General features: G+C 43.6%; 1 protein-coding gene across 4 annotated transcripts in view; it reads right to left on the reverse strand.

Moving 5' to 3' along the window:
• Positions 1–15,285, reverse strand: part of HECTD4 (HECT domain E3 ubiquitin protein ligase 4) — a 76,486-nt gene that overhangs the window by 14,758 nt on the left and 46,443 nt on the right. For all 4 annotated transcript variants that reach the window (XM_086473921.1, XM_086473917.1, XM_086473918.1 and 1 more), the window contains exons 39-61: positions 14,676–14,878; positions 14,341–14,476; positions 13,466–13,648; positions 13,032–13,202; positions 12,434–12,603; positions 11,891–12,006; positions 10,854–10,957; positions 10,409–10,570; positions 10,130–10,278; positions 9,781–9,860; positions 9,491–9,654; positions 8,705–8,942; positions 8,121–8,257; positions 7,824–7,950; positions 7,082–7,219; positions 6,810–6,946; positions 6,477–6,637; positions 5,732–5,913; positions 4,119–4,324; positions 3,682–3,812; positions 3,241–3,446; positions 2,112–2,291; positions 493–1,796 (exon numbers count right to left, since the gene is read on the reverse strand). In XM_086473921.1, the coding sequence (XP_086330047.1) occupies positions 493–1,796; positions 2,112–2,291; positions 3,241–3,446; positions 3,682–3,812; positions 4,119–4,324; positions 5,732–5,913; positions 6,477–6,637; positions 6,810–6,946; positions 7,082–7,219; positions 7,824–7,950; positions 8,121–8,257; positions 8,705–8,942; positions 9,491–9,654; positions 9,781–9,860; positions 10,130–10,278; positions 10,409–10,570; positions 10,854–10,957; positions 11,891–12,006; positions 12,434–12,603; positions 13,032–13,202; positions 13,466–13,648; positions 14,341–14,476; positions 14,676–14,878 (4,785 nt within the window). The remainder of the gene's footprint in view (positions 1–492; positions 1,797–2,111; positions 2,292–3,240; positions 3,447–3,681; positions 3,813–4,118; positions 4,325–5,731; positions 5,914–6,476; positions 6,638–6,809; positions 6,947–7,081; positions 7,220–7,823; positions 7,951–8,120; positions 8,258–8,704; positions 8,943–9,490; positions 9,655–9,780; positions 9,861–10,129; positions 10,279–10,408; positions 10,571–10,853; positions 10,958–11,890; positions 12,007–12,433; positions 12,604–13,031; positions 13,203–13,465; positions 13,649–14,340; positions 14,477–14,675; positions 14,879–15,285) is intronic.

The following is a 15,285-nucleotide window of genomic DNA, read 5'->3' on the forward strand; positions in this document are numbered from 1 at the left end:
TACTCCTGCCTTCCACAACAATTGCGGCAATGAGCTCTACGACTTGGAGTATGCAAGAGTACTTCCTTCTGTTCTAAAACTGCTACTTGGTAACTCCACTGCTAATTCCCTCTGTCCTTTGAGAGACCGTGAATCCTGTTAGACTGCGAATGGGACAGAGAAAGTCAATGGAGAATAAAGTCCCTCAGCCATCCTGTCCAAGCTGAGAACTCCTAGTCTCCTTCTCGCGCGCACGTTGACACACATTTACTCTGCATCCATCCTGGCTAACAAGACCTTTCACTATCATTCAAGTTGTCACCTCAGTCAAGCAGAAGAATCCATACAGCATGCTTGTTCCTTAACAGTCAGACCATGGTGTTACACACAAACCCCAAAATGGACAGCATTTCTCAAAGCCAGAGGTTAAAACAGGTTACTTGAACCAGATCTCATTCTTTCAGAAAAAGCCTGACCCAAAAGGCACCCTCTCTCCTGACTGAAGGCTATTACCTCCACTACAGCAAAACCTTTGATCGGCCGTGACAGAAGCGGCTGGTTGTCCAGAGATGTGACTGTGTACATCGACCCAACATCAGACACCGACGCCGTTTCTACGTTGTCAAGCGGTTCCCCGAGGCTGCCGAGGCTGCCAAGGCTTCCCGTACTGCAGTGTGAAAGATCCAAACTCTCCTGGCTGGAAACAACATGCGGTTCTAGCAGTCCGGGGGGGATGGCCAGCTCCAGCCCAGCCTGAAACTGGTCAACTGAGATATCGCTAACGGTCCGAGAAATGCCCTGCGAGCTGCAGAGGGACGCCTGGCTCGTAGACGCTGAAGCGCTAACGCTCATGGCAGGTGTGACGCTGCTAGAGCTGCTGATATCCAAACTGTCGGCGCTACTCGAAACAGTCGGTTTTTCCAGTTCAGTTCTGCATTCTCCTCCTTCCGCTTTGTCCTTGATTTTTTTGGGATCCTCCTCCTGCAGAGGGATGTAGATCTCATCTTTGAAGACTCCGCCATGGGCGTTACAGGCCTTTCTGATGGCACTTCTGACCGTGCTCTCCTCCAGGTGAGTCGGTATGCCAGAAATGACAAGCAAGCGGCTGTGAGCTGTGGGACCCACGAGCGCCTGACAGGCATCTGCTACGGCGTCGTTTGTCACCCCCAATCCCTGTGGATCCTTTTTAGTCAGGTGCCTGAGAATGATAAGCAGAGTCAGTGCTCTGTGGAACCATAACATATCCTCAGGCTTGCTTCCTCCTATACTGAGGAGTGCGGCGTCTGTTTCCGCTGCTCTGGATGAAGACCGTTTGCCCGAAGAGGATGTCTTTTCCCGCTTCATTTTGACTTTTTTCCTCTTGGACAGCAAGCTTGGACTCTGTGGTGTCTGTCCCGGAGAAGATGAAGACGAGGAGGAAGAGTCACTAAGATTTGGGGCGCTTGTTGATGACATCACATTAGCGGTTACACTCATATTGATAGGCAAGGTTACTTCTGCTACAGCAAGGCAGACTTCCATCAGAGCATGAAAGTAGGTTGAAAATCTTCCTTGGTCAGCCACTCCAACCCCAGAACCACCGCACGCGTTTCCAGACACCCAGTTCTGCGTTTCTTCATCATACAACTTGTGAAGCTCCGACTGCAGGGCCATAAGCATAGCTAGGCAGGGGTTTAGCTGAAGGGCAATGGAAGACGACAATCCTGCTGGATTTTTTTTCTGCTCTAGGTTGTGAATTTTGCGAAGCAACTCAGCCAAGAGATGGAATATTAACTCCTTCACACACGCTGCCATGTCAGTTGTCCAGAGAAAGTTCCCTGTGTTTGGAAGGCAAGACATGGGAGTCAGCAGTATTTCACCGTTAGCAGCTTTATTGCATGAGCCGCAACAGTGACATTAAAAAAAGCACCAGAAAAGGTCACTTCAATGGCTGAATGTCAGCAGAAAGACAGGAAGGCTATTCTAAGAAGTGCATGTATCAACAGAAAATTTCTGGACTTTGAAGAAAAATCTCAATATAATGGAAGAGCTCAGAAATAATTTGTGACTAATTTTTATTTTTTTTTCCTACACTTTCCATCTGAGCCAGCACGTTATTGGTGCTCATCACTAAGTAAATACTGCATTCTCACCTAAAAATTCCACTACTTGCAAGAGAACTGAAGCAGGAATAGTATCCAGCTCATCTTCTGATTTTCCATCCCCATCTTCCAATTTCCAAGTTAAGAGTTGTTCTGCGAATGCCATTGCCAGGGGGAATTCAAGAGGAAGAGAATGCAAGACCAACACAGCTCCAGGAGGAGGAGATACTCCTAAGCGAGGAGGTCAAAGAAAATACTTATCATTATTCCAAGTAAAGTAAAAGTAGTACCATATCTTTTAGGATTTTTTTGAGGCTAAATTTATGCTAAGTGAGACTTTTCTCTACTAAGTACCTTGGAATAAACCAATAGGACTGTTTATCTATAAAGGTGTGTTGATATCATCTATAATTATGAACACAGAGATAACATTTTGTTTACATGACATATATACAGGGTAAAAATAACTCTATTTCATATCGAAATACATCTAGGACTTTTACACCACCATTTCTCTGTAGTATGACATGTGTGACCAGTACTGATCAAATCATCAGTGACGCTGTAGTTCAGCAAAAGAACTTCAGGACCTTCAATGGAAAGTTTTAAAGCTTACTGCAGCTCCATCACCTTCACTGCTCTAAATCAATCACATTCTCTCCCCCTTAGGCTGGAAGGGTAAAAAGAATATTAATGATTGCTCCTGCTTGAGAAGCTGGGATGACCTATGCATTACTGCTCTGCACATGTATTACTCTGCGTATCAAGGGGCCCTACAATTACCTACAAGCGCAAAAAAAAAAAAATTAATCTCCATCTGAAACACCTCTCAAACAGCACCAACTTGACCACTGCAGAAATAGTAAGACAGACCGCTCTGTGAACTCCTGGAAGACAAAAATCAGAAAAAAACAACCCCATATCCTGACAGATTTAACAGCAGGAACAAAATCAGAGTCAGATGCCTTCCAACAGTTATGAAACAGTGTCGTCTTGGTTAAGAATGATTGTGTATTTCCGCTAGGACACAGTTCTTCATACCTTGTACAAAACCACTGTCACAACCAATGGCAGGAAGGGTGACAACATAGGAAGTTCCTACACGGAGGCGATGACGACATCTGTCTCACTTTTGAGAATACAGCTAAAAAGGATTTTTTTACTTGTATCTTTGTTTTACCTAGTTTGATGTGGACCTTGTCCGTCGGGGTGATCACCGAAGGGTACTGATTGGTTGTCGGGGGAGGTGTGAGGCCTGTGTTGGTTGGAGAGGCATCTCGAGGGTAGCACACCGCTTCAATCAGGTTTAACTGACCGTTCCTTTTAACTTTATGCCCGAGCCCGTAGACAAGCACTCGAGCCCAGGGAGCTTTATACAGGGATGAACTAGGAAAAGAGCAAGAACAGTTTGGTTAGACTGAAACCAACTACTAAAAATCCCAACCCAATCATAGAAAGATGAAACCCTCTGTGGCATTTATCCCACCACCCAGAAAATAAGTCTCTGAGAAGAGAAAAATCTAAAAAAAAATAAATAAATGAGCAACTGCATACTCAGGGTTCACAGAGGCTCAGCAGCACATCTTTAATCTTTGCCACTCTTGCTCCCTCAATTACTTACTCTTTGCGGAATCCAGACTGACTTTCCTTACAGGACACAATCACAAACGCAGCCCCAGGAAAATTAACATCCATATTGACTTTGGATTCTGAAATTGGGAATTCTTCAGCAGGAAATTGTTCTGGCGCCGTCTGTAACAGAACATTTCATAATGAAAGCCCCCAAGCAGCAGAAGCAGCAGCAAACCACCTCCCTCTCTCCTCAAATAAAACACAGCATTGTAAGGAATGACGTGTTGTGAGGCCACTTCATTTTAATACGATCCAGAGTATTGCTACTGCTTGTGTTTTCAGAGTGCTCCCTATGACCAGAATAATCCACCCAGAGAAACAATTTGGTGCCAGGGACGGTATTAGGGAAGTTAGAATCACACATAAAGCAAGGGCTCCTCAGAAAGAAAAACAATGCTGCTCATAAAACCTTACTACGTATTTTACCTGCAAAAAGGAGCAGATCTGTTTAGTGAGGTCTAACAGACTCTCCTCTCCTTGATGCAGCGTCCGAGTAATGGCAACAGTAAGCCACTCTCGGATGGCTTGCGCATTGCCCTGGTAGAAGAGGTCTGTGGCAGCACAGTTCTGGGAATGGATGCAGTGCTGCAGGGACTGGGCCAAAAGAATAGAACTCGAACTGATTGTTCCATCTGTAACAACAAGTAAGAGACAAATTCGGAGATCACTTCAACATGTTGATGCAGGCTGTGAAACAGACAGGGGAAAGTGAAGCTTTAAAACCCTTGGAAGATTACAAGTCTCTACTTTCACGCCTGGGCAAGTGCAAACCTCCTCCTAAAGGTCAGCAGCAGAAAGGGTCCACCCAAGACCAGCCCCGAACCCCTGAGGTAGCTGGCTGCAGAGGGGATGGCTCTCTGAACGCCAGCTGTGTCCTTCACCTGCCTTAAGCCACCCTTAAGGAGGCCTGCGGGCGCAGAGCCGCCTCATTCTGTCCCTGCGCCAAGGCAGGCCTGTTTCCACTGACTGTGTCAAGTGCAACGAGGACACGTGACCAGAGGCACCTCTTCCCCGCTCATTCCAGATGAGGTGAAAGCAGCTTTATCTGTCCTCAAGCCTTCCCCATATACGACCAAGACAGCTTTTGGCTGGCCCCAGGCGGGTCATGAGCCCCGCCATCTCCTGGCCGTCACTCTGGAGCTAATGGGAGAAGTCAAAGACAAAGGGCAGCGCACAAAGGAGTGGGCAATTCACCAAAATGCCAGTTTGGGAACTGTATGTATTAGCAGAACTTGAATTAGACATATTTTAAAGAGGAAAAACTAAATAAAAGCTTGTAAAATTATTCTCAAAGCCATGCAAAGTAGTGCTGTACTCTGCAAGAGAATCTTTTACAATGCGGCATCTGTTAGAGGTAGCCAAGTTTCCAAGTAATTGGAGGAGGGAACAGGATCTTTCCAATGGTAAATAATTACTTTCAGTTATTAATAACCTGTATTTAGCACTTCCTACTTCCTCCTTATGCTCCAGCCACGTTACACACATTTCTTTGCATGCAGAATAGCTTTGTCACGATAATTGTCTTTGTTAACACTCACTTGAATTAGCCAAAGATTCTTTTCCATGATTCAGCACATACATTCTCTAATCAGATCTGTGATTCCAGTAGGAAAAGGACAAACCAATTTGTGAAATGAAGAAGAATTGAATTTTGAAAACTGAGACCCCTCTGGCATTTAGTTTTACTACCCTGGATTCAAACTATAAAACAGCCTCAATTCCTTACAAGTATCCCATATGAATGCTGCCCCCCCCACCAGACAGAAGACCCCCGATGACGAAGGGACAGAGCACACTGAATGGAGTCTTAGGAGGGCCTCTGAACTCTCTCAAATACTTTGAATCGGACCATTAACAAGAATTTCAGTTTAATACCCTACCACTAGGGTCAGGAGTCCATTAAAACATTTTTCCAAGTCCCATCATTATTAACTAACTCGTCAGTAAGTGCCAAATTCTTTTTTTTTTTTTTTTTTTTTTTTTATGTCCCCAGAAAACTGCTGTACCAAAACTGAACTGTGATGAAAAGCAGAGTTTACCAGGAAGAGGTGGTGCAAGAAGCTGGTTGGACAGCAACTGCAGGTGCTCCAGAGTGATATCACGGATAGCAGGAATATGAAACAGCCGAGTAAACATATGTGGAGATTTGGGGGCAAAAATATTCAGGAGCGCCATGCGGCAGTATAGCTTGGCCAGAGAAGCTTCACTTCGCAAAAGCTCTCTAGAAAACACAAACATCAAAACATCAAATTGCTTCACCACATTTAAAACAAGCCACATCCAGCAACCTGCCCCTGAATCCAAACATTATACACCTAATTATGTAAAAGGGTCAATTAGACCCAAATCTTTCTTACTCACTTAAGAGAGCACTCAGCCCATCTAACGCTGGTACCAAGCTAAGGCACCTGAATGAGAAGCCAATTCTCCACAACGCCAGTCAAGAGTTGTTGAGCTTTCAGATAACAACTGACTGATGGCACAAGAAACCTAAGCTTCAAGGAGGGTGCCTGTTCGAGCAGCATGTATACGAACGCTTTCACATGACTAAGTAAAATCCTTCCAAGATGGAAATTATAACCAATTTCCTGTATTACAAAAAAACCAAGACCCCTGCTACCCATTAAAACATGAATCTTTGTCAGCTTTAATCCAGCATAACAGTAAGAATTCAGAAGTTTCCTCCCGCTCAAAGTAAGGTTGCAGTCGATAACTGTACTGTAGGGAATGCCACAGATCAAGTCAGATAACACAAATGCCTCCTGACTACAGTTCTTTTCTTACCTGTGAATTTGGATATTGGTGTTGTCCAGGGTAACCAAGCCATTGGTTGCAGTCCTCCTGTAACCGGCTGGGGGCCTTTCCAACATGTCAATAGGGTACCAGTATCTTACCAGAACTCCTTCACTTCGGAGGTATGTCTCTACTTGTACCAATTCGTTTACCTGGAACACCAAAACCAACACTGTCAATAAACAGAGTCACGATAATATTCTTTTGTCCTTCCAAAAGAGCACCAAATCAGCTTCCCCAGCAGTTTGGTGCACTCAATCGTGTTTGCTCACAGATGTGTGATGCTGACACACTAAAAGCCCTCCCAGTGTTCTCTTTACTCACTGAATCAACATCCAGAACAACACCATGAAGACCAAATGTCTTCAGCATCCCACGAATAGCAAACTTGGGTAAGGCTGTTCCTACAGCACTACTGGTAACGTTGTTACTGTCAGGAGACCGAGTCACCACTGTGAGACCTGGACAGAAAGGGACGATGCAATTTTTAAGGTACAGCATTTTCCTCAGACTGACAATTTATGCAGTAGAACCCAAGTACCAGAGCCCCTTAGCTTTTCTTTCCCCCCTCAAGATACTTTTTTTGCTGACCTTACCTTTTCGTACTTTATCAATTGTAAATTTGTTTGCTTCATCTTTGATATCCTCAATAGTAGGAAGGTAGAGGTCTCTTGGGATGCCACCATTTTCTTCGTAGAGGAATTCTACAGTTTGTCGTGCTATATCAACCATTCCTGGCAGACAGAAGGGAGTGCCAGTTATTTTCCCCAGCCGCTTGAAGTAATTTCTTGTTCTCATTAACACCATAAGCAGATGAGATATCTAATTATGTCAACAGTCTGACAGATAGGGAGCAGAGCTTTCCTGACACACCTGTATGCTTCTCATTAGGGCTCAGAATTCTTACTTTACTCTTACTGTGACTTGCCCACAATCAGGTTGTCTTGCCAGATTTACAAATCCCCCCTTATTAAAGTGTTCCGCCAAAGTTTTGCACTGATGTAGTCACAGACAGAAAACGCATGCAGATAATTCCTTCCTAAACTATTATTCCAAAGTATTTCTGCATCCACAGCACAACAGGACAACAAATTCTGCCACTGTTGCTAAAACCATTTTCCCTATTCAAATAGTCCAACTTCAGTAAAAGTGTTAAAGAGAAATCATGACCCCGAAACAAATTCTAAGCACTTGGCGAAAATAGCAAGTGATTTTTTTTTCTTTAATTTAATTTTTCCAGCCCTGAATACACTAAAACATAACAGAAACAGAGGTGTTATCTTCACGCTCAGTGTGCATTACATAAAACAACGCGCATGGAAACAGGCATAGCCATACCTAACTGTAAAGCTCCTTTAATCTGATCCAACCCAGACTTCCTCTCAGCCTCATTACGGAATCTTCTTCTAATTGTAGGGAAAACTTTAGTTTCCCAGGCTTTAACCAACAGGGCATAGTGATCCTCCTACAAAGACAACAGTTACTTAGAACACCAAGAAAAGAAAAGCTAACAACAGCCATATGTTCCTAGCGGAAGCAGGGAAAAGCCTTGGGTGGCAAAACTTACAAATCTGAATTACAAGATCTGTATTTAGACTACAAGTTACAGCAGGCAGAGCTTGCTGTGTTCCTCACCCGGGGAATATCATCATCATCGTCATCATCACTTTCGTCATCTGCAATAGGAGGAGGATGAGGATCGGGGCCTGATGTGATGAAGTTCTCATAGCTGAGTTCCATTTTATAGTGGCAAGATGTGTCACTGTCGTACTCTGCAACACACACATGGACATACTGAGATCGTAACGCACTAGAAGGCAAGCTGAAATATTCCATCAGGCGTTGAGACATCCTGCATTCCACGGTATCCAACCCGCCTGTGGAAGAGCAATGCACTGAGACAGCGTAACCAACTGCCTGATTCAATCAGTGATAAGAGCTTATTGTATTCAAAGCCCTAATAAGACAATTCCTCATTGTAGTTGCACTAATTGAGAACAATTCGTGCATCCATACAAAGGAAGACCAAAATTAAGATTTTTTTAACTGCCTCGTCCAAAATCACGTAAGCCTGTATTTGACAATGCTGCTTGTGCTGCTTTATCCAGCTAGGCGGCACCTAAGGGCTGCAGCCAGGATGTGCTTAAATCCTATTTAATTGAGCGCAATCTCTCCTGAAACAAATTCTTAAAGAAAAAAAATGTTAATCATCACTTTACGTTGTTGAGCCGTAGCAACAGCAGCAATTCTACAAGGAGGTCCATGGGTCCCAGGATCAGAAGCTATGCTGGTGCCAGCATCGTTGTCACTATCAGAAGCCATGGCAAAAGGCAACGCTTCGAAGTTGGCACTTATTTCCTCAGCCAGGTCGATGCATAGATCAGCAGCGTTCCTGTGAGCCTGTCCTTCAGCGTAGGCAAACGGGCGAGATCCAAAGTTCGCACGGACTTTTGTGTTCTGAAAGAAGATGCACATAAAAGCATTAAGGTGAGTTGTGGATTGTTTTGATCCTTCTCTTTGCTCTTTTTACAAAAAAAAAACCCTCAGCCAAAGGGATAAGCTGATCACAGCTCCACGCCATCTGGTTTTCATAGCATCACTAGCTACGAAATTGGATGCAGAAGGGAAAGTTAAGCTTCTTAACACAAACTTTGAACTTGCCTTTTTTTTTTACCTTCAAGGTACAGCATACTTAGCTAGTACTTTCTGAAGGAAGGTCCCTGCTGGGAAGGAATACTAACAGAAGGGCTATCAGCACAGAATAATACCATCTCATCAAGCCAGCTGCACATTAGTGTCCTACTAGGCAGAAAAAGTTCAAAATAATGACAACACATATATGCACCTAGGAAGGGTAATGGAACATCTCAACCTAACTCAGGAAAGGTAGAAACTATCACCTACCTTTTTATAGATAGGTAAGCAGGCTCAGTATTTTCTATATAATGTTTCCAATATTTCTGAAAGAATATGTATCAAGCAACGTATTTCTGTCGAAAACTTGCCTTTTTCTGAATGTGGACAACTGGCCACATTCCACCAGAGACATCTTCTAGATACGGCCCAAGTCGCTGCCCACAATACGTAAAATAAACTCTGCCTTTAGCTGGCTGCCCTGGCGGGGGTGGAGTTCCTTCGGTTCTTTCCCACCCAATTCCTGCTACATCGCCTGTAGAAAAATACAATCATCAAAAGAAGAACATGGATTTAATCTGTTCTCTCATCCACCATTTCCCTTGCATTTAGAGGATTCTCTGATTTACTAGATAAGCAAGTTCACTGTGCTCTTACGTACCAGGGGAAAGAGTCACATCCAGTCTAACACTCTTCCACTGCAGCAAGCTGGAGCCATTGTAATGCACTGCTCGCCCATTGCTGAGAAGTAACACAAGAAGAAAATTAAAGAGAGCGGTGGAACAAAGCAGGATTACAACTTGCTACCAGCTCAAGTTCAGGCAGCTGTGACACCAACAAAAGGCAACTCAATTCTCCTTATTTTGATAAGGAGATGAATTCCAGTTCATCAGCCTGTTCAATTACAACACACACGTTGCCTACTACAACGGGCTCACAATACTCCTCCCTAAGGAGCATACAAATGGACTGAGCAGGACCATGATTCCTGATGCACTTCTCCAACGTACTTGTGAAAGAGACAGGTGCCCACGGGGTTTGTCCAAGCGCCGTCCCGTTTTTCGGCTTCCGTAGCAAATCCAAATGAAACTATGGGTCCAGTGTCATCATCTGTATCTCCATAGGAAACTATTTCAATTTCCCAGTAGAATGACGGTGCCTAGAAATAAAAATAAGAGTTTTTTAAAAAAATTACAAAATATAGGTAAGAGAACATTTTCTTCCTTGTTCTTTTCACGCACTATTGCATATTGAATGACACAAACTGTGGTACAGTTGCAAGTTCTTACCTGCACTGGCACTGGTGAAGTGGCATAGATAAACGTGCCCCGAGGAAGTCCCCCGCCTGCGCTAGGATCAGCCAAAAAGGTCACAGCTGTGAGGTGCGATGAAAACATGCATGCCCGCACAGGGGGAAACACTCTTGATGGGTTCCAAGTGATTTCTTTGGGCTACAAACAGGAACAGAGCATTTTATTCTACCAATTACAGTTGAAGCCATCCACTGAAATGCAACGACACATTCTTTTATGAAGTGCACATTTAATACATCACATGCCACTACCACAACTGCAATCACAACGAATCAAATCCCACTACAGGAATTCCCACTGAGTGAAACGTTTCAACAAGAATCCACCCAGTTGGGCTCCAACACCGCAGGCAGACCCTCTGCACTCAGTGCCTGGCTTCCTTTTCAAGGGGCAGAAGACTCAGCACCGTTTCTGTGCTCACCTGTCTTCTGTCTGCTTGGAGTGGAGGAGGGGGAGGTCGAGCACAGTCACGATACAACATTCGTAACCTTTCACACTGCATTTCTACAACAAGGAGCCTCTCCCCTGTAACAACAAACCAAACCGGCTCATGAGGTTCCAAGCAAACCCAGCTACGCGAGTCCAACAATGTATTCTTAATACCAGCAAATGGAAACGAACATGGGATTTGCATTTTAAGAGATCTGATCAAACTGTCTCACTTACCTAATCAACAAAGTTAAGGACAAAATCTAACACACATGAGCAATTGTCTTCCTCATGTTTAATTTATATTTGGTTAGCAAAGGCATTGTTCTGCCAATTAAGACAAAGTTCATCTTAGAGAGCAAGTTTCTGACCCAGCAAGAGCAGGAAGTCAAAAGAACTCATGCCTACTGCCAAAAAAGCGCAGTATGCTCCCTTTTACACTGGAGATCATACTGAAATCCACTGGGTTCCTCCCTAACGTCTTTCACTTTGCCACTTTTCCTCCAATGAAAGGCTCCGACATGCTCCTAAAGCTTGCCCTTGAACTAAGACCTCTGCTGGGCCCACTGCTTATCCTTAAACAAGAGGGAACGAAATCAAGAGCTCAATGATAAGGAATATAAGAAAGCGTCGTGAAAACCAGCAAAAAGGCCATAAAAGAAAACATAATGTTTTTTAGAAAGACACGATAATGTCAAGGAATACAGAGCAGGTTACGCTGGAAACAAGAGAATTGGAGCAGGATCAGAAGCACAGCAGTAGAGAGCCAGCCCCAGGACTTGCATCTTCTGTGATGCACAGGATAATCACGTTCCGGCCTAAACTTTATGCCTAATGTTTAAAGTGATTTAGTCTGAGTATTAGCTACTCCTGTATTAACAGCTCTGCAGCTACGACAAGACATGCTGTACTGTGCCAGCTATCCACCTCTAAGTAGCTGCAGGACAAAACACTGCAATGATTTTAAAAGCTGTTATGTCTCTGAACTGAACATGACAATGAAGCTGCAAGAACGTGTTGAATACCCACCAGGGCTGCACTCCTGCGCTACCAAATTAAGCACTTCTACAGCAGCTGGACACTGTTGAATGAATTCTTCACAGAATGAGCTGTCTTCTAACAGCTGAGCCATCACCAGGCATGCTCTTAATGGAAAAATAATACATTTAAAGCATTACAAAAGTGTATGCTGAATTCAAAGTTGTCTTTACATGTATTGAATTCAAGACTATTTTAAAAGACAGCACGCCAACTGAGGTATTTCTTTGTCCGGTTGGTCAGCTGTCCACGGGGACTTCCACAAGGACAGCTCTCCCCTGCTTCACAGCATCTACTTATACAAAGCATCTGCTCAACGCAGTGTTACGGGGGGCACCGTACTTTTGGTGCACGTTTTACCACCACCCAGACACTAAATGCACTTAAGGAAGCACAGAAGAATTTTTGCACTGTCCCCTGCTGTCAGACATCAGTACCCACAGAGGAAGAAAACGAGAACCCACGCAGTTTTCTTGAACAATTGTGTACGGTACCAAAACAGAGCGAGGTGCTGCACAAAACCCAGCGACTCACCTGGTTCTGATTTCAGCAAGAAGCCGGACCACTGCCATTACTGGAGTTGAGCCATCTCCTGTTGCAGGAAGTGAGGTGTGAATAGATAGACTTCCCTCCTGAGGGAGCAACATGGACTGGACTGCCTGTACTACCTTCTCAGTAATGGACAGTTTATGAAGAGGCAATGCCTGATGGTGGGGGGGGCACGGTAAAAAGTTAAATTCAAGTAGTTAGTTTCTAAGAAATGAGGGTGTTTTATTACCTGGAGTTAATTCTCATTTTGTACTATCACAAAACCAGCACCAAATACCAGTTAAAAAAAAAAAAAAAAAAAAAAAGAGAGAGAAAAAAACAGAAACAAACCCAAAAAAACCAACACAGTATGCAATGGAACATCTTTAAGCACCAAAAGATGAATATCCATGTTACTTGAATGAGAACTTAAATATAGATACTGTTAAGATATGTTTAAAATAATGAGGCAAACTTTACAAATAATCTTTAATCAAAGATGAAACAGACTTTTTACATGCTGTAGATTAATTGCCAGTATGCTGTGACCAAAAAAAAAAAAATTGATATTATACTTAATATTGGATTCTTAAAACTACCGTACCTCAGATCTTGGAACACAGAGCCTAGATAATGGAATAGTTAATGTGTCTGATGCTTGTGAGGTCTTTCTACTGTCTATACTGGTAGGTGGAAATTTGACCGTTGCTATACCTTCTTGTTCATTAATAGATGCCACAACTCCAATGCTTCCTGCTATTCCTTTACCTAAAACCTACAACCAAAGAAGGTCTGCGTAAGATTTAAGGCTTGACAAACAAGATTCACCGAGTGTCTAACGCCACACACCAACTCGACACACAGTCAGAGCTGGCTATTTCAGGAAATGGGAGTCACACGCAACAGCAGTCTCCACAAGCGTCAGCGCAGCTGCCTCGCCGCCGCAGGCAAGCGCACGCCGCTTCACAACGCAGGCCAAACACGGTCAAAAGCACTGCTCCTCATTTAAGATATAAAACATGAACGGGGCTGAATTACCTGAACTTCAGAACCTATTTTAATTGTCTCCTTAAAGCCACCCAGAGCACAAAGGGCAGCCACTGCCTGCCGAGCAATCCTCTGAAGTTTAGCAAGTTTCCTTCCACTGCTACTCCCATTCTCCAAAATACTCTCTGCATATTTCCCAAGTTGTGGAATGTACATCAGAGCCCGAGACAGCACCTGAAGACAGAAGCAAAAATACCAGGGAATGACTTCAAAGCACAATTCAAACAAAAACCAACGCCCCAAGCCTCCAGCCCACACACAGTCTCAGAAGAATTATTTTTGTTCTTGAAGAGAATTATATAACTCGGAATATTCTAAGTTCTCTGAAGTGTGAACACCATCAAAGGCAGCTTCGTTCCCTAATAACTTTCAGAATCACAGAGTTACGTACATAATCTTGGCAGAAGTCTTTGCCTGAGGATTTAGCCTAAGCAACAGATTTGGTGCTAGAGGACTCAGAGGAACATAAAAGCAACGTGTTATACTGTCCAGCCAACACTGGCCAACTCAGAGGTCATGGCAAAGAGGACCAAACAGCAAAGGTACAACAACTACCTGGCAAAGGCAAGACAACTCCCTAAACAAACAGCATTATTAATTACCGAAAAGAATGACAGGTGGATTACAGAATGACAACACATTCGCTGATGTTGGATAATTCTTGATTATTTATTCTACCTGAAGACACCAGACAGATATCATCTACTAGAAAGGGCTGCTTCTATGCAGCTACACATCCTGGTTTGAAGGGTTAGCAGGAGGAAAATGGAAAGGAGTACCTTAGGAAACTGCTAATCCTTAAGTTCTCTTAACTACTCAAGACATGCTTGGTGGAGAATTTGATACTTAATCTTCTGTTTGCTTACTTTTTCAGCAGTTGTTGTCCATATCTGAGCTGCATTTGATTCCGGCGCCATCAACAAGCTGTGTAGCAAAGCGATCACTTCTGCTGCCATGCTGTTGGCAACATGGCCACTAATGAACGGCCTCACAGGATCCGTCCTACACAGAAGGAGGTGGCAATTTGCCCATTAATTTCAAAAGAAGAGAAGGAAAAGAAGCTTCAACTGTCAGCAACAATATACAGCACAAAAAAAGGAAAGTTTGTGAACACTACTCACATTATTTTCTAGAGATCTACAAATACTGGTGTACAGAAAAGCAGAATCTAGGCTCTAAGTACAGAACTGCAGTGACCTACCTGGCGAGCTCAGAATTCCTCTCTCTGCATATAGATGTTTGTGCGGTCTTCTTCTTGTCCCCAGTGGACAACCCACTGGTAGTTTCTGGATTGACGGTTTCTATGGGTGGCCCAACACTAACTATTAGACCAGACTGTGCCCACTTAGTTGCCTTTCGAAGAGCTGCAGCAGCTTCTTCTGTGATAACTTCACAGCAGCCACTCTGAAAATAAAATTGCCGTAAGACAAAAACTAATGTCAGCTCTATGTGGCCACACGTTGTGACGCATTTAACCCTCCTCCCTCTGCACGTGCAGAAGTACTGAGAACACATCAAAACATCCCCCTGTGTACGTGTTAGTCAGAGTCATAAGACAAATTCTTTCTGTTGCTTTTTCTTATCAGAGATCTCTTATCAGAGATCAATGTGGATTCGTTGCCTTTAACATTCCACTCTGAGATTAACAGTACAGTTTCTCTTCTCTGCTCAAAAAGTCACACATCAGTGAGTATGTCTGGTGCAAATACTCAAGAACATGTCTGAAAATATACATGAAAATTTAAGTATGTGGTTTAAAATTCATATGATCAACTGCCTTCAACACTTCAGGAAAGAGAATATTAGAGGAA

The sequence above is a fragment of the Leptosomus discolor genome, chromosome 16 (genome assembly GCF_034619465.1).
Source record: "Leptosomus discolor isolate bLepDis1 chromosome 16, bLepDis1.hap2, whole genome shotgun sequence".
NCBI classification, from domain to species: Eukaryota; Metazoa; Chordata; class Aves; order Leptosomiformes; family Leptosomidae; genus Leptosomus; species Leptosomus discolor.